The sequence below is a fragment of the Cyprinodon variegatus genome, unplaced genomic scaffold, assembly GCF_000732505.1.
Source record: "Cyprinodon variegatus isolate N-32 unplaced genomic scaffold, C_variegatus-1.0 Scaffold70, whole genome shotgun sequence".
Classification (NCBI taxonomy): domain Eukaryota; kingdom Metazoa; phylum Chordata; class Actinopteri; order Cyprinodontiformes; family Cyprinodontidae; genus Cyprinodon; species Cyprinodon variegatus.
The window spans coordinates 1,410,829-1,430,218 of record NW_015150523.1 but is presented as its reverse complement, the minus strand read 5'-3'; the positions used below and the strand labels follow the sequence as shown (position 1 = coordinate 1,430,218).

At 35.4% G+C, this 19,390-nt stretch overlaps 1 protein-coding gene across 1 annotated transcript in view; it reads left to right on the top strand.

Moving 5' to 3' along the window:
• Positions 1 to 19,390, top strand: part of tmtc3 (transmembrane and tetratricopeptide repeat containing 3) — a 58,442-nt gene that overhangs the window by 28,451 nt on the left and 10,601 nt on the right. Inside the window, exons 7-10 of the mRNA XM_015372235.1 lie at positions 9,664 to 9,916; positions 14,351 to 14,499; positions 16,609 to 16,729; positions 16,897 to 17,008. Of these exons, the coding sequence (XP_015227721.1) occupies positions 9,664 to 9,916; positions 14,351 to 14,499; positions 16,609 to 16,729; positions 16,897 to 17,008 (635 nt within the window). The remainder of the gene's footprint in view (positions 1 to 9,663; positions 9,917 to 14,350; positions 14,500 to 16,608; positions 16,730 to 16,896; positions 17,009 to 19,390) is intronic.

Sequence of the window (19,390 nt, the reverse complement as noted above, 5' to 3'; positions counted from 1 at the left end):
TCAAGGAGAGAGGTTCCATTGTTGCCAAAAATGCTCCAGGGCGCCCAAGAAAGACCAGCAAGCTCCAGGACCATCTCTTAAAAGTGTTTCAGCTGCGGGATCGGACCAGCAGTGCAGAGCTTGCTCAGGAATGGCAGCAGGCAGGTGCGAGTGCATCGGCACAAACTGTGAGGCGGAGACTCTTGGAGAAAGGCCTGGTCTCAAGGAGTGCAGCAGGGAAGCCACTCCTCTCCAGGAAAAACATCAGGGACAGACTGATATTCTGCAAAAGGAACAGGGAGTGGACTGCTGAGGACTGGGGAAAAGTCATTTTCTCTGATGAATCCCCTTTCCGATTGTTTGGGAGATCTGGAAAACAGCTTGTTCAGAGAAGACGAGGTGAGCACTACCACCAGTCTTGTCTCATGCCAACCATAAAGCATCCTGAAACTATTCATGTGTGGGGTTGCTTCTCAGCCAAGGGAGTCGCCTCTCTCACAGTCTTGTCTAAAAACACAGCCATGAATAAAGAGTGGTACCAGAATGTCCTCCGAGAGCAACTTCTCCCAACCGTCCAAGAGCAGTTTGGTGATGAACAATGCCTTTTCCAGCATGATGGAGCACCTTGCCATAAAGCAAAGGTGATCTCTAACTGGCTCAGGGAACAAAACATGAACCTGATCTTAATCCCATTGAAAACTTGTGGTCAATCATCAGGAGACGGGTGGACACACGAAAACCTAGGAATTCTGACAAAATGCAAGCATTGATTGTGCAAGAATGGACTGCTATCAGTCAGGATTTGGTCCAGAAGTTGATTGAGAGCATGCCAGGGAGAANCGATACAGTGCCACCACCAGTGGCACCTAAGCAGTCATTCATCTAAAGTGCAGAATCGAGGACAATGCACTTTCAGAACACTGTGTGATTGAATAATTCTGTGCACTTTTCAGTTTCAGAGGTGTAGCTGCTGAGAATAATTTTTATTTCTTAACCGGTTTGGCTAGCGTCATTGTTATGTGTGCAAAGCATAGCCAAGTAGGAACACTTAATTTTAATTTTAGAAGTTTTTTATCAAGCTTGCTTAATATTGTGCACAGCATACAACCTCAAAATATTGTTCTTATTGTTTATTGTATTTATTTATTATATTTTATTTATTAATGAAAATATTTTTGTAGAATTTTGGAGTCTTTGTTTTTATCCTTGTGGCATCGAAAATGGTATCGAGTATCAAATATTTTCCTTAGTATCGGTATTGAGTCGAAAAGTTTAGTATCGTGACAACCCTAGTCTGATGTCACCCCTTTCTAAAGTGTTTGGGCCTAGTTATTTTTTTTTTATTTCTTAAAGAGCTATACTTGTTTTCAGCTATACGTATTATAAATGCATGTAAATGTTAACTACACTCATTAAAATATTCTAGTTTAGGTCATTTGTGTTCCTGACTTTGGAAGTCTGATACGACAAGACGATACATCACCCTTTCCTCTCGCTGTTTTGGTGAGGAAAACATAGATCTATATACTTTCCCTTTATAAAAAAAAAAATATTAAACTTTAATGATTCCACAGACTTTTGCTCCCTGTAGAGGAAGCAACACGTGCCTGATAGACAATCCAGAGTTGTTTTTTTTGTTTGTTTGTTTTCCTGTTGGCTCATTATTTAAACCAGAAAGGCCTAGAAGGGCGTTGTTTGGGGATAGCGCAATTTATTCGTCCTTAGAAGTGTAAACAAAGAAATCGACTTACGATTAACTGTTACAAAATGGTTTATTCGATCAAAATCTTTCCTATCTGATTATTTGATAACATCCACTTCAAAGGATTCTTTCTGTGTTGTAGTGTTGCTGTTGTCCACTAGAGGGTGCTGACCTTCATTTTTAAGTGGCGCCACTAGTTTGCAAGAGAAGTAATGCCAAAGAGAAGTAATGCTAGAGCAGAAACAGAAATTGATCCAGAGTCCGGTCTGGGATTATTAACTGTCTTTATCAGAGACAAAGGAGACAAAGATGCAGAATTAACTTTATGTGGTTCTGTTTGTAAATATAAACACTGAATAAACTCCCTATGATATCTCCTAAATAGCGGCTATTTACATACTGCGGATCGTTACAACTTCTCTGAACTCGAAAGAATGTAATGATAGAAAAGTAGATTATGAAAAATGTCTTACATGATTGAAAAAGACAGGCTGGCAATGAGCAGGGTAGCTTTTGTATGTTAATGTACTGCTTAGGGTTAATTTTCAGCCAAGAGACACTACTCACAGTACAAAGTGTCTTCCAGCACTGAATGTTGGACTACAGTCATGGCCAAAAGTTTTGAGAATGATTCAAATGTTAATATTTACAAAGTCTACTGCTTCAGTTTTTAACAGCAATTTGCATATACTCCAGAATGTTATAAGGAGTGATTAGCGTAACAGCAATTAATTGCAAAGTCAATATTTGCCTAAAAAACAAACTTTATCCCCCAAAACACATTTCAACGTCATTGCAGCCCTGCCTTAAAAGGACCAGCCTACATCGTTTCAGTGATTGCTCCATTAACACAGGTGTGGGTGTTGATGACAGGGCTGGAGATTAATCTGTCATGATTAAGTTAGAATGACATCACTGGACACTTNCTGAAGAAGAGGGGTCAACACTGCAAATATTGACTTGCTGCATTAACTTATTCTGTCATTAAAAGCTTTTCTTCCTCATAATTTGATTGCAATTGTATTTCTGTATGTGATGACAACATCTGACATACACACATGAAAACCAGAGGGAAGCAGATCATGTGAAAATATAATATTTTTGTCATTCTCAATACTTTTGGCCATGACTGTACTCCAAAAACACAGAGCTATATCACCGTTAGCATCCGCTGCAGTGAAACAAAGTAGTAATTAGTCTGACAGTATGTTTGAGCAAAATCCCATGTCTCTTAATGACAGCTTTACATCTCTGTTCATTGGAAATTATGAATTCATTCTGTTTTTATTCAATAACCTAATAGGTTCAGTCAATATAGGTTCAGTCTTGTTAAAGCACAGGCATTGGTTTAATATTGTCTAAGATTTTGTTGTTGCTTAGTCAGTGTTTATTACCGATGACACACAGAATTTATAAAATATAATACTGTACCTTTTTAAGGTGCAGCATATTGTGCAAAAAAGGTTAATCCCTTTATGTTATTGAAAGATCCTTATATAAAAGAAAGTTCAGATGTTAAAGAAAATGGCCGCTCATCAATTAATTGTTTGTTGATTGAAAAGATCAATGAACTTAAGATTAATCCATTACTCAATCCATTACTTTTATTTTCTTTAGGTTCATTCTGATTTTTAAAATGCTGGATATTTTCATTTCTTTCAGTATACAGTTTGTTTTGAACGAAGATGTATGAACATTTCTTTAAGGATTGGCTACTTGTTTTGTCTTTTCACTGTGAGTTTAAGAACAAAAACAACTCGCTTAGGGCTCTGAGGTAACTTCAGAGTGAGAAATGAAAATCGGTGTACAAACAGAGATATGTGCAAACTGCTTTACGGTGAAGATTGGAGGACGCCTCAAATGGGCCAGTCTGTCACCTGATCTAAGCTGGATTTAGTTTCCTTGAATCCTGCTGCAGACCGCAGTAAATACAGCAAAACTCCTAATCAAGCATCAGCTTCTGGTGGCTTCAGTAGAGGTCTGGCAGAGTATCATGCAAGAATACGTAAAACATCAGCTGATGTTTATAAGTCTTAGGCCCTACTGACTGTTTTCACAAAACAGCACAGAGCCGTTACTGTTTCAGGCATAAATTTTTCCTTTAATTAATTTCAAACTGAATCTGCAAAAGCTCCAACTCCTATATGATGAATGTGTAATTAGGTGAGTATCTGAAAAAAACACTATTTTTTTTTTAGAAATGAATAAGAAGGACAAGTTATAAATAAAAATCTCCACTCTGTCAAAAACACTGAGGGTAAATGTTGTGTTCCTCTGGCTGAAGTATTTATTGATGGCTATCTATTTTAAAATTGTCTGCACAGCATTCGACCTAATGAGATTTAAGCGTAAAGATAACATTCCAGACAATTAGTGTAGATAGACTAATCCTCCATCTGTAATCCTAATGATGACTCCAGATTGTCTGCTAGAAATTCTGCTGCAGAGCCATAACAATTTATCCAGCACACACCGCTTGTTGTCTCTTCAGCAGTGATCCGGGTTTACAGCAACGGTTCTGTAAAAAAGATTTGGACTGTGAACCACATCCAGATGCAGGTTTGGGATACGTTACTGGGACAACAAAAAGATTTTAATCAAGTGTGAATGTTGATGTATCGCAGTCGGCTCTTTAAGACAAAACAGATCCATCATGAACACAAAATAAAAATCGACTCTAAGCTTTAGGACAGATATCTCTGAAATATCTGTCTTATGTCGATGATGTCTAGAAATTGTTTATGAGCATTGGCTATTTCTTTGTGATTTGCTTCCAAAGTTTCTGCTTTCATTTTAGACGTACTTTCAGGAGGTCTTTAAAGAGAATTATAAGCCCAGCTGCTTTCCTCCTCTTTTCACCTTGTTCTGCCCTGAAAGGCGTCCGGATGATACCATAACTTTACATATTTCTTTACCAGCAGCTTACTCTGTTTTCTTATTACATTATTGCCCCTTATTGGCTTATTATATATTATTTATTTTGTACACTTTGTGCAATTTTTCTGTGTTGGTATATAAACCCATTTGGGTTTATTTACCAAGACTGAGTGGCTGGGGATGCAATAATGTGTATGAGTAAATAACGAGAAATATGGAAGAGGCAAAGAAGCCAAGCGGTTTATCCACATTCATTTGAGCTGCAAAAAGAAAAGTCCAGGATGAAGTGCATAAACATTTTAGATGTTAAGAGGGATAAGACACGAGTTGTGCTTAGAATACAATTTGAATGTACAGTGGAGAGGAAAAACTCAATCGCTTTAGAACAGGGGAGGGCAATTCAAGTTCGTGCCCGATATCCTGCAACTTTTAGATGTGTCTTTGGTTCAAGATGATTGAGAGAACTCTGGAGGAACTGATTGCATAAAGAGGAGGTAGGTCAGCCATTTGATTCAGGTCTGTTGGACCAAGGGTGACTTTAAAAGTTGCAGGATATACCGTCCTACAGGAACTGGAATTGCCAACCCCAGTTCTAAAGCGATGGGAGTTTTTCCTCTCCACTGTCATTGCATACATGCACAGTGTGAGGTATTGTCGTAGAGTTGACAAAATGCAAGCGAATGTCTACTGTCCCCACATACTGATCCTGAAGGAGCAAATCCTGCAACCCAATGACTGGATGCAATCAGCTGGTGTCCTTTATATAAACTTTTTATCAATCTACTTAATAATCTGGTTGAATTGTCTCTTTAAAGTTCTTGGAGATTACATATGTTGTTAATTGGCAGTATATAAAAAAAAAACTGAATTGAATAAAAGTTTGTGAATCATACCTGTAAGTTTGTTGAATTTGTGATCTGATTGTTGCAAAGTCGTAACTATATAACTTGTTTTCATAAGTTTTAGGCTTGTACTCTTATAGATGAAGATCAGATCTCACATGTATCTATGAGTAGACAATAAAGCTTGGTTTATGCTTGACACATCTCCGAGGTCCGTCTGGCCATTTTCTGGTCATTTTGGGCTTCCACACCCTCTGCTCAAATTGGAACTATGCGGATACTATCAACACATTGTGGAAAAACTCAAGGAAAGGATTTGCTGTCGCTCTCGGGCAGCGTGAAGAGGCTTTGTTAAAGTTATAAACGGCTGGGTTTTCCACTTCCTCGTGCAGTGTGGTGTTTTCAGATTGCTCTTTTGTGCTGAACACGCCCCTACATCCCTAACCAACCCCTGGCAAAGCTGCACAGATGCTGAGATGCTGTGTTAGGCGGCTCATAGGTGCTTCGAGCATAATGAGCCCATGAGGAGCAATCAGATATCCTCTTTCCATACAAATTCAGAGGTCAAGGCATACGTTTTTTATTTAAGGGTATCTTACCCCATAAAATAGAGCTGAAAAGCATTCCAGTTTAGTCATCATCAATATTCTTTCTGCATCTATTCTGAAAACTCTCTTCAACTGTAAAAAAAAACAAAAAAAAAAAAACATCTAAAAGTAATGTCTTTGATGTATTGGTAATAAATAAATGCATCAAGAGGACACAATAAATATGAGAAAATTAGCAAACGTTGGTAAATGTTTTATTTTAGTTGTTTAGGCTAAATGCAGCGTGGCTAATTATATACGTCATGGGTGTCCTCCCTTATTTGTTAAGCGGTGGTGATCTGCATGTTTAAAATGTGACCCTGATCCTAATTGGCTGATTAAAATAACTGAATTACCTTCTTATCAATGTCTGCTGAGGCCTGGTAACAAGTTTTCAATTTAACTCAGGTATGTTGAAGCCCTTAAGTATTCATGATAGACGTCACTGATGGAGCTTGTGTGAAAATGTGCCTCTATTGGTATCAGACTGATGGTGATAAGGAGTCTCTAGGTAATAAAGTTATATGTTGATACAACAGGAACCATTTAAGTCTGAATGACCCGTGGATAAGTGCTGAGTACTTTAACAAACTGTAAGCATTTGCTTTGTAAAAAGGAGTAAAAAAACCAGCTAAAAGTTCAAAGAAAGACATTTATTGACTTTTAGAGATACTGAAGAACTTGTCCATTATGTTGACCACTAAGAATAAAGTCTGATTGTTTGCGATAAAAAAGTAAAACAAAGAATAAAAAAGCAAGACTTCTACACAGGATTTTAATGACAGGAATGGGATCCGTGCAGAACTTTTACAAGGTGCTGCCCATGAGCCAGAGAATTGATGGTAATGGTTTTACAGTTTAGGGCTTTTCGTGTGATACGCTACCTCTTCTTTAAATTTCACAACAAGGCTTTTAAAAGCATAATTGATCTGAATGATTGTCACTCTCATTTCCATCAGCCATTAAAACCATCACACAAGTTATTGTCCAGCATATCTGTTGGTGTTTAACCATCTCTTAACTACTCACTGAGAATCAACATAGCACATTTTATTTCAGTTCTCACCAGTTTGGAGGGTTTTGTTTTTTTTGTTTTTTGTTTTTTCTCTAAAACACAGCAAGATCTTATCTCTGTTAGAATTTTGTTTGGATTAGGGTTGTTATGGGGAAGTTTTTGGACTTATTAGGACAGAAGACAGATAGATGGTGTTAAGATTCAATGGAAAAAATGTAAACAGTAAGATGCCTCTTTTTTCTGTAAACATTCTCACAGGCAAATTTGTTCATTTTTGCCCTCAGGTCTGATGTTTGAAAAATAAAAGGAATAGAATATCTTTAAAAGACTTTTTATTGTTAATTTGATCATTGTCATTGTCTGTACTTTCAGTTTAAAGAGAGCTTAAAAAAAAGCAAAATTAATATTTTTGAAGCATTTGAGTTAATATTTACTCTTAATTCTTAATGTATTTACTCTCCAATTAAAAGGCTGTTTGCATAGGACTTTTATCTCAAGCAAATTCAGCACGACAGCAGATTGTTGATCTTTAAAGAAGTTCCCAAAAAGTCCTAAATTCCAACACTCCCTTTTGTGTATATAAGTTTTTCCTTATATCAACATCAAAGTGTAAGGGTCTAAAATCAAAAACTGATTAAACAAATTTGGCTCTATCAAAGCCATGTGTGGAAAAAGATATACTCTTCCAAAAACAACACCAGATAAAACAACAGTTTGATTTCACATTGAACCAAGGGAGCCGTGCTGGGCTCCAGGAGCTCTTTCACATTATACTGCGGTGGCTCTCATTTTCTCTCTTTTATATTAATGCATTTCAAAGAAGCAAGGAAATAATTTGGATTCCAAAGTATTATAAAGATCACCTCTGAGGGTCCGGGTTAAACTTATTACAAGCCAAAGCTTTAAACCATTGGGCAGATTAGCTTAGCCTTAATGCACAGAGTTGCTACTAGGTGAGGAAAACAGTCGCACCACTGTTATCAATTCAACATCATAAGATTAGCGCTACTAAAGCTGTTAGATCTAAAGTACTTGGAGTGTGCTGTATAGAAACATTCCTATGTAGCAGCAGTTTATCAACAGAAGTTATCTGGTTTGGTCAGGTGCTTCAGTTGTGATATTGAATCCGTGATCAAACAAGTCTAACTCAAATTACCTAAATAGTAATTAGAACTGACCTAAGTGGAAATTAGGTGTTGTACAAAACAGTCAGGAAATCTTCCTGTTCTTCTCCTTTTTACTTTTCGTTTTACTTCTTTTTTTTCTTCAGAAAATTTTTAAAAACAACACCAGTGGAGGATTAAATACAAGCCTCCATTATTACAAAAACTAAAGAACAGACTGGTGATCTCCAATGGAGGACTTTACACGGTGGCATGGCTACAAACTTGTTTATCACTCATTAATTGGGGTTTTTTGAACCAGTGTCCGTTCTGTGGTCTGTCTGAAAAAGTTTTTTACATTTTTAATCGCTTGCATAAGGTCGAAGATCCTTTTCAGGCTTAATTTGGTGTTTTAAATTTTTTCACACAGATTTTATAAGCTTTTTATTCATTCATACCAAAACTAAACAAACAAGCAAAAGGCACAACTTACACATTTTTTTAATCAGCGAGGCACAAATGACCATTTACTCATCTTGCATTGACAAACTACAGTAAGAAGCTTACCTTGATGCTGTAGCTCTGTGAAAGTGGTATGTCAAGGCCAGAATTAGGCTGGAGCTTCTCTTCAGAGCCACTTGGAACATAAAGGATTTTATCCAGTAGTGTGGTTTTAACAAGATTTGATGTGCCAGACAAAGAAGTGCTCCTTATTTAACCTTTTGTTTTTTACTTAACAATGACACTTGTTTTATTTTATGTTATTGTTTTCCTATTTACCTTTTTTAAATACAGTTTTCTTAAAAGTCAAAAAAGTCTAATAATATACAAATAAATTGAATATGTTAAAATTTTCTCTTAATATTTATCTTAATGTATCAAACTATGCCCAAGAATAATTAAAGTGCTGTTTTATTTCAGTTAATTCTTAAGTCAGTTTCAAGAAATTGTCACACACAGGTAGAAAAAGATTAGTTTGAATTAGTGAAGGGGTGTGTTGACCAAGATGTAAGAAGGGGAAAGTAGCAGAGGGAGGAAAAGGCGTCTTTATGTCTTCCAGCAGCAGAAGGCTATAGCAGCATAACTACAGCCTAAACCACTCTATCTATGATCTTTTTTAAAGAGGAAAGTTAAACCTACTTCTTGGTAGCCAAGGGCTATCTTAGAAATGTATAGAAAAGTAAGATCTTGGATATATAATGTAGTTTAATTATTGAGGGCTTTATATGTGAAAATGTGAACTTCAAACTCCATTCTGGAATAAACAGGGAGCCAGTTGAGAGAAGCTTTACCCATGTTGAAGCAACTCAATTATAATTTAGTAATCTAGTGCCCTTTAAACATGTTTTGGGGCATTCAGTATCTTGTAACAAATATATATCAAGAGTGCCTGAATTCATGGTAGTTGAATGACTTGCTAACCTATTTTGCAAACTAGTCCGTTCTTTTTGATGTGCGTATTGCATAGTATTATTCTGCTTAACTATAATATATAAATGTATTTTTCTGACCTGCAGTAGTAACTAACTGAATGTCTTATGTGACTTTTTTTTTATAGATTTGATAACCCAGCAGCTGTGAGTCCCACTCCAACCAGGCAGCTGACTTTCAACTACCTGCTCCCAGTAAATGCATGGCTGTTACTGAATCCCTCAGAGCTGTGTTGCGACTGGACAATGGGTACCATTCCTCTGGTGGAGTCCCTTTTAGACCTCCGTAACATGGCCACTGTGATGTTCTACACGCTTCTGTGCCTGCTTGCCCACTACAGCCTGCGCTACAGTCACAGCTCAGCCAAGACTGTGATTATGGTGAGTGGAGGTTTGGTCACCTAATTAACATTTTTATTCAAATGTTTTAAACTCTGTAATTGTTTCTTCTCCACAAGAATGCAAACCCAAAGCTACTGTCATAATAATTTATGTCATCCCACATTTGAACCGAGAAATGCTTTTATGTGGGTTCTTAATATGTTTTACTTGCTGGAAGAGAAAGTAAAGGCGACAAAAGTCAGTCCCTACAGTTTTAAATCTTTCTTGGATTCAGTCCTACAATTCATTTAGGAACTAATGTAATTTATTTCTCTCATCGCTTTCTCAACTTTTTCTCATCACATATCTCAATATTGGGTCAAATATGCCCCCTTTATTTCTTTTCCTTTTTTAGTAACGCCTTTCACACAGAGCTAGTTTTGTGCAGAGTAATTGCAGTAGGTTAAAAAAGCTTATTTATTTCATTGCCATTCATGCACAATTTGTAGCGAAAATGTCACTCTTTGTTTGGGCAAAAAATTAATAAAGGACATTTCGTCCTTCTCCTAACCCAACGTTACTTCCTCATGTATCCTTATGACTTAAACATATTTATTTGTATTAATTAATTACAGAACAAATAGATGTAAAAATCAGGTAATCTATGATGAATTGAGAAATTGGTACAAGATGAGAGGAAAATTAATTGTTTCTAAGTCAATCTGGTTTTTAAAAAAGTTTCTTTGTTTTTGCTGTACTTTTTGTTTGTCAGTTACACAGTATTCTGACTTTTTCCTTGAAAAAAGTCATGCATTACCACCTTTTCCATTCACCTGGTATTTACAAATGCCTTTAAAAAAAAAGGTCTATAGAGCAAACAAGTAACAAGATTGATTAGATTTGTAATAAAATTCCAGCAATAAATTCTTCTGTTTCTTTCCACAAATTTTCTGCTCAGTCAAGCGTTAACTACAGCTATTCCATTTTAGTCATGATTGAACTCTAATGCAGAGAAAGTCCCTCGGGATCTTAAGACATTAATCTAGATCTGAGGCCTGTTGGGAAAACTATAGAATGGCCTGGAAGAAATGTGTGTTGCACAGTGTTAGAAAAACATGAGATATGGGATAATGTTGGTTAATGAGTTATGGTGACTAAAAATCATTTAAATATGCTTTGGGTTAAAACATAGACCTTTAAGTGTTTTAAAAAATTGTAAAAAAAAAAAAAAAAAAAAACCAATTATCTCCATTTCACATAGGTTGATGGGAAAAGTAACTTCTGGAACACATGTGACATTTTTTCAAATATGAAAAATCTTTTCTAGTTTCCAATTAATTACACCTCAGCAACTCTTTACTTTCTAGATTAATTCTGGGGTTAAGGGTCTTGCTCAGGGACCCCGGGCAATTGTCTAAGTTCAGCCTTTGCGATAATTATGATAGGTTTGAGATTAATGCTGAAGCATATATGATGAGACAAAATTAAACTTGAAATTCATGTGTGTCAATGTCTTGTGCAAAAACAAGTATAGCATTAATTATGTAGATATTTTATTTATATTGAGTCAAATATTATATTAAATATGACATTACATTATAAAATGTACAGTTAACTTATTCAATGTCCATTTAAATTATAAATGGTACATTTAAAATTATGAATTTAATGTAATTTTAAACATGAAAGTATTTAAGAAATGAATGCAATTGCTTAACTATATTAATATATAAATATAGAGTGAAATACTGTGATGTTTTTAGGGGGTCATCATTCTTTGGTAATTTTAGGTATCATGGGCTAAAAAGTTGAATCCCTGCCATAGATTAGCATCGTCAGCATGTGGTTTCAATCCCATCTAGGCATCTGAGCTGCTTGTTTGTGCAGCATGTTGGGAGGTTGAACCTTACAGTTCTCAGTGGTAAAATTGATTGCCTATTTTAACATATGGACAAACTACTTGTTCTTTCCTGCTGGTTCTGCCTATCCAACGGTTTGGGGCTTTGAGACACCAAGAGGTCGATGACTTATTTAGTACTTGAACCCTTTAAGTTATTTTTCTCAGCCCTTTTACTGGCATGGCTGTATTATACTTAAGCTCTTTGGTCTGATCTCTGTAATCCTCTCAATTAAACATTTAAAGGATCTGTTGCGTTTTTACGCCACATGCTGGGTCCTAGTTTCCAACAGCCACGTCCACAGCTTAAAAGATGCAGAAGATAATTGTGCTTTTGTTCCCTATTAAATTTCCCTGCTTTACTTTACCAACCATGGATTAAAGCTGCCATAATTTGCCAAATCTTCATTTTATTGCCCAAGTTCTCTGGAGAAGTTTTGGTTTAATTTGTTTTGGACGCTTCAAAGACTTTGCATCAGAATGAGAGATGAAAATAAAGAGGGTTAAGAAGAAGCAAAGCTTTTTTTTTGCCAACAATAAACTTTTTCATTTGACTGTAAAACATGGGTGGCAATGTTCAATGTGGGATATTGGGGGGAAAAAATTAGCATTTATTGTGCAACAGCCTCTCATAGCTGAAGGCTTTAATTTTACAAAAGAGCAACACAAACCATCACTGAATAAATGCAGTAATGACTTGTGCAGTGTTTTCTCTGGTTTGCTAGTTTTATTTTGGAGTTTGTTGTGCAACACTTTCATAACGTGCTCAACCTATTTTCATGGTTGCCAGCTGTTTCACAGAGAGCATAAGACATTACTTAAAAATGATTTCAGAAATTCTTCTGTGTTTAATGTCTTTAGTGGGAGAACGCTGTTTGCCTTGTAAAATATCTCAATGTTACTCAGATAAACGACATCTGATCATTTAGGTGAAGTAAAATTTAAAAAAAATGGAAAAATCCTACATGCACTTATCTGAATCTCTGATCATCTCTTCTGATCTTCCTATTAACTATTTGAGAAACAACATATTGAGATAATTAAATTTTTATTCAATTGGAAAAATGTTTTTGAAAATGAATTGACCAGTAGAGTGCAAAGCCTCTAATATTTTCATACATTCTCCTGATAGTTTGTTTGAATGTATTTCAGCAAGCGGCTAAAATAAATAATCTTAGAATTCTGACTGGTTATTGAACCGATTTTATAGATTTGATTTATTTTTTAATTGTTGGGATTAATGACATCTTCCAAAAGTTGTAATGCTCAAATAGGCATCCTGATAGCATTTTAATGGTCCTTTCGAAGCTGAAATAGAACCCCAGCATTGGGCACCATAAGCCGATCTCAACAGATGTGGTGCCACCTCATGAAGTTTAGGGGTGGATAGTAACTAGTTACAGTACATCCACATGAGTCAAATTTACGATAAAAAAAGTAAATTTAGGAGTAATGTTACTTCACTGTACATTTTATTTAAGTAATAATCTTGTAGGGGTATTGCTAATATTACTTGAGTAACATTTCTGGTTATTCCACTCATTAACTAGTAACTTAAGCTATTCAGACAACAGGTAAAAATACAGTAAAATGTAGATATTGTCTGTGGAAGTTCTTTATCTTTTCCTAGAACATATCCATTACCTACTGTAAATTATTTGATGAGACTATTTTAAAAATAAGTGTTTCCTCTGCATGAATTTATTTTTGTTCTATATTATAGTATTTATTTATTTTATAGAATAATGTGAATTTGCACATATCTATGAAGAGAATTTTGTTGGATTATTCTTGCATGCAAAGAACAGGTTTTGTAAATTGCAGTATAATAAAATACAATCCAGAAAATGAACTTAAAATAAAACGTTTTGAGAGTAATTTTGCTATCTTTTTATTATTATTGTTTTTTTTTTTAAGTTGGCATTTTTTTAGATTGAGTTTTATGAATTGCAAGAATTTCTATTTGCAACTTATTAAATTACATTCTATCCACTTAACTGGGGCGGGCTTTCTCATGGAGTGGGGAACGAAGATGCATTTCTATTGGTCTGCTCGACGTTGGCAACAATATTTGGATTGAGGTGAAAAGGACTGGAAAAGAATTTAAATTTGTCAACTTAAAATGTACCACAAAAAATAGTATAAAGATAACTGAAAAAAATATATAAATAAAAGGAATACAGAGAAAAGAAATTAATGTGATTTTTTAATAGATTCTGAGAAGTAAAGTCACTCCCAGAAACTTTTTTTGATTAAGGAACTTTCCAAAGTGTCCTTTATTCATTGCTTTTTCCTTGAATATCCCTTTACAAAATAGAAATACCCAGATGACGCCTTTCTATTTTTATACTGGAGTAACAAAACTGTTAATCTAGTGCTTCTCTTACTTAAATAAAAGAAATTAAGGACTCTACCCACCTCTGTTTAAAAACCATAGACAACATTGGGAAGTTTGGACTGTTTTTTATTTATCAGAATTTCCTTTTATTTAAATGTGTCAAGCTTAAATTTATTGTTTGCTTTATACTCATATGTTTTTTAGTAGACATCTCTAAACATTTTTTGTTGTTGTTTTGTTTCATTTTTTTCCCTTGCAGGCTTTGTCTTTGATCGTCCTGCCCTTCATTCCAGCCTCCAACCTCTTCTTTCCTGTGGGCTTTGTTGTTGCAGAGAGGGTGCTTTACGTTCCTAGTATGGGATTCTGTGTTCTTGTAGCACATGGATTCAAGATCGTCTCACATAAAGGGTAAGTAACTGTCCAAAAATAATAACAATAAATAGACCCGATCCATCTCAATAATCCAGGTAAAAATATTTTTTTAGAGTTGAGTAAGTCCACTGGATGTAAACTCAAACTGTAAAGCCTTATAAATAAGTAGATGTGTACATTATATCTCCATGTTATACGTACATAAAAACCTGTAGCTTGAAAATGTCATCTTCCTGTTAGGTATCATGACACTGGGATTAATATCCTTTATGTGAGAATGTTCGTTTAATTCAGTCATGCTTTTATTTGGTATTTGATTAGCCTGTTAAAGCTAGTGAGGAACAAACAAAGGAACATTCCGTACTAAAGAAAAATGTGTCTCTGAATCAACATAGATCTGGCACATAGAAAAAGGGATTTTTTTTTTTTACAATGTAAACAAAGATCTGGTCTGTAGGAATGTTTCCTTGTACAGTTTCTCTCTTTGTTTATTTTTAATATTTTCTTTGGGGATCAACGGTAGGTTGCTACTTGTTTCTGCTCTAATTGTCAGCTACTTACAGTTAGAGCTGTGTTATATTTAATCACATTAGCCTCCGACGACATTACAAAATAACTGATGAGTAAAGAAAGAGTTAAATTGCATCTTAGACTGATTAAGAGAAAAAAAGGCATCATTCATTGGTCTCCCTTAAAATCCTGATAACATTTCATTAAGGTTGCTATAAAAAGACCTACTGTCAATTAAAAATCAACAAGGGTGTGAACATTTTTGTTAGACTGTGTAGATCTTGTTCTCGTTACCATTTATAACCCCCACCATCATAGCTCCATACTGAAAAAAGGAGTTAAAGAGATTAATAAGAAGTAGTCTCTGTCTGAAATGTATTGATTTACCAAAGTGGTGGAGCTGTATATAATGTCTGATGAAGGGCGTTTTTGTTTCACATAATGAGGCCAGTAAGAAGATAAGAAGCAGTGTGCATTGATCTGAAAGGCCTTAAGAGACCGTCCAGCTGTCTTTATGCTGCTAAAATAGTGGTGCCCAGTTTTAGGTTTCAGGTTCAAGCATCTCGGCGTGAAGCGCCAAAAGCAATTACTCCCATGCTTTGGGACGCTCCACTTCTGACGTGTTTCTTGGGCTCATCTGACCTGAGCATCCTCCTCTGTACATTTTCCCAACATCCTCAAAAAAAAGAAGTTAGAACACTGTACATTTACAAGCCTCCAACAGTCTTCTAAACAGTGTTTATTTTTAAAATATATTTAACATCAGAAGTGTTGAAATGATTAATCTGATAATCGTGATCAATTGATTTTTGCAATAATCGTCAACAAATTTGGAAATTAAATCAAATCATTCACTAAATTAACGACACAAAGATTACACTGCAAAAACGATCTGAAGTATTTGTATAAGTTTCTTAAAGTAATTGTATTACCCTTCAGTTGAGAAGGTAAATAAGATGACCTGCCAATGGAAGGATTATATTTACCCTTAAAATAAGATAATTAGATATTATGTACTTGATTAAGAGACTGCGGTTAATTTTTTTTCTTAATTTATAAAAAAAAATCGTCTTACTCCATTGACAAAGTTTGTGACTTAGTTGCTTAACCCAAGAAAAAAAAAATTTGTAGTGTTAATCCATCAATTTGCTGAAACTTATCTAAAGCGGTAATAAAGACAAATTAAATATAAAATAAATATTTTTTCCGAAAAAAATTGAATTGATTGTTTATAACCAAATAAAAACTCTGAATGTAAATGTATGTATATGTTTTTCCATTTTGCCAGTTGCAATTTGTTTAAAGTAGTCAAGTTGTTTTTTTGTTTTTTTTTTATCTTTCTAACGTTGCTTTATTTTGAGATATTAATTTAATTTCAGAGCTCTTTTACTAACCCCTAGGCATTGTAAAGTGTTCATTTCTCTTTTAAATATTATGCAAATTAAAAAAACTCAAAAAAGTAAAATAAACTAAAATAAACAACACAAGATTTAAGTTAATAGAAAAATAATAAGTAATTAACTGGTTACTGAGATAATTACGTAAGAGGTGCTGCCCTAAACATTACTCACCTCATTTGTCTCATCATTCGGCAACAACAGAACTTCAAGGTCTGTCTAAAACTGTCACCTACAGACAATTAAAGAAGATTTCCTGGTTGATGATTGGCGTGTTGCTAACCACACATGCAGTGAAAACTTTCAACAGGAACTGGGACTGGGAGTCAGAATATACCCTTTTTACCTCTGCCCTGAAGGTAAGAGCACATTGGCAGCTTTTCATAGTTTGAAAAAGTTTTAATTATCCCGTGATGAAAGTCTCAATTAAAATGCCTAATAGGTAACACAGCTTTGATCATTTGTTCTTCCTCAGACTGCTTTTTTTTTTTTTTTTTTTGATTTAATAAACCGCATGCCATTTCAGGTCAACAAGAACAATGCCAAGTTATGGAATAATGTTGGCCATGCTTTAGAGAACCAGAACAACTATGCAATGGCTCTCCGGTATTTTCTCCAGGCCACTCGGGTCCAGCCAGGTGAGATGCATCCTTAAATCATTTAGAAATTTCTTTGATAAATTGATGGTACATGTTGGTTTGCCAGGAAACGCAGATTTTTTTATTTATTTGTTGAGTGGTAGTCTTTCTAGGGAAAGCAAAAATGCTGTTTTGTCTTTAGTAAACTCCTTCAAGCTATAAGAGCTACTAATTTGTAAAGCTGTAAACCACCAGTTTTATCCAATGCACTTATAAAAATGTGTTTGGATGTCAGAACCACACAATTCTATAAAAATGTGTTTGAATGTCAAAACCATACAATTCTCATTTAATTCACAAATCTATGATCGAAACAATGCGATATCTGCCTATTAAACACTGTAATTTGCATTACTATTAACTCTAAAAAACTGATATTTAAATCAAAAACATATGTCTTCTAATTATAAAAAGAAAAGGTTAATGATGATAATGGATCACCTGTTTTTTTTATCTTTTATTTTGAATAAATATACAATAAAAAAAAATACATTGTGAATAATATATCTACTGTATATCCTGAGAAAAAAAAAGAACAGAAATCCAATTCAATCTGAAAAACCTACCCAAAGAAACAAAACAGTCAAACATACCAAGGAGTCAGAATATGCCCACATACTTGTTTATCCTCGTTATGAACTGAGTTGAAATGGTTATGAAAAACTTACATTTATTGTCATTGAGTTGGAGTTTCAATGGAAAGAAAGGTCTGATTAATCTAATCTTTTTTTTTCTTTTGCCCAATATTTTTCAATTCCTTGTGAATTTCAAAGTAAAGGCGCATCTTAAAAATAACAATGTGGATCAAAGTTTCCATTTAGCATCATTATATCATTTAGACAATGTATTGTCACACCCATACTCATACTCCACGATTCGATAGACACATGAAAAATGCAAACACAGCGATAGAGATGTGGAAAGAAGCATTTTTTTGGTCTGAAATGTAGATGTATGCCAAGGAGCAGTATTTATAGATGATAGAGGGGGGCCTGTTTTCCTGTTTTTAGTCCTGTTTCTCTCCTAAACATAGCTATGGGCCCATCTGTCTGTGACTAGCTGTATATTTTCTCAAGCCCACAGCCTTACAGAAGGCCGCTCACACTGAAGCTGGTTCTGCTGGAGGTTTCTTAATGTGAAAGTGAATTTTTTCCTCTCTGGTCTCACTACAAGCATTATCTGTATGAGTGATCACTGCAAAGTCAACAAAACAAAGCAACTGTCCACTGATGCTGTGTGCTCAACACTGTAATTTTTTTCAATCATTGCATGCAGTTGCAGCTCACTCTGTACAACAAAACCGCAGGGTTTTGTGGTACAGTGTAAGTTCACAGTTCACAATGCATGTTCTCACACTGTGTGGCCCGACGCTCTGATGCGATCTACCTGCTCACACTGTACGTCTAAAAACCACGTTGGACTCAGCTCCACAGTGAGATGGCGCTACTCGGACTCGTCTATCTGGAAGCCAAAGCAGTAGAAGAGGAATGTGAAGCTCACTAGAGAGAAATGCGCTGCCTTGGCAATTTGTGCAATTTTGTGCTGAAAGCCCTACAAATAAAAGGCAATGACATATTTGGACAAAGACATGGCTGAGCAAGCGTGGCTACTACAGTCTGTGAGAAGAAATCCATTTCACCCGCACCCCCGCCATGCTTGTTTTCATCTGAGAGGAAGACGAAGAAGAATCCTTGTTTGCGCGTGCCCACTGAGTGATTTGCCAACAACGGCTGACTGAAAATCAAACATGTTTGATTTTCTCCAAACCTCATGATTCTTGATCGGAAGGTGGTCGTGGGAGGCTGATTGCCCCTCGTTACCCCCTGGACACCACACGATCATGCTGAAAGTTTGACTCAGTAAATTGCCTTTCAGATGACATGCTTGGTCAATTGGTGCTGTACAGATTAACCAAATAAAAAATTCCAATGAATTATTAATAGAATGTGATAAGGTGATTTTTGTAATAAATGTTATGTATATATTTATGCTCTAGTTGATTTTCAAGTTCAAAAAAGGTGTTAAATGTTTGTGTTAAAATGTTTTTGCCAAATTCTGGGATTTGATGCTATTTTTTCATCTTCACACCAATCACGTTTTGAGCGTCAGGTCTTTTTTACATACAAAGTCTAAAGGGTACGGCATTGAGGAGCATCTGGAGGTCCAGCCGCACCATTTGAATGTGGGAAGCAGTCTTGCAGCATGTGGGAAAGAGTCTTGCAGCATCTCAAACGTTGCTATCATTGCATTTTGAGCTTTCATCTGTCCAGCATCCGGAGTGGTAGATGTTGGCGTAGGGAAATATGAACTTTTACAACTGGACGCTGAGCCTCAACCAATCAGAGAAACTGATCCAGGAGATGCCTAGGAGACAGACACTAC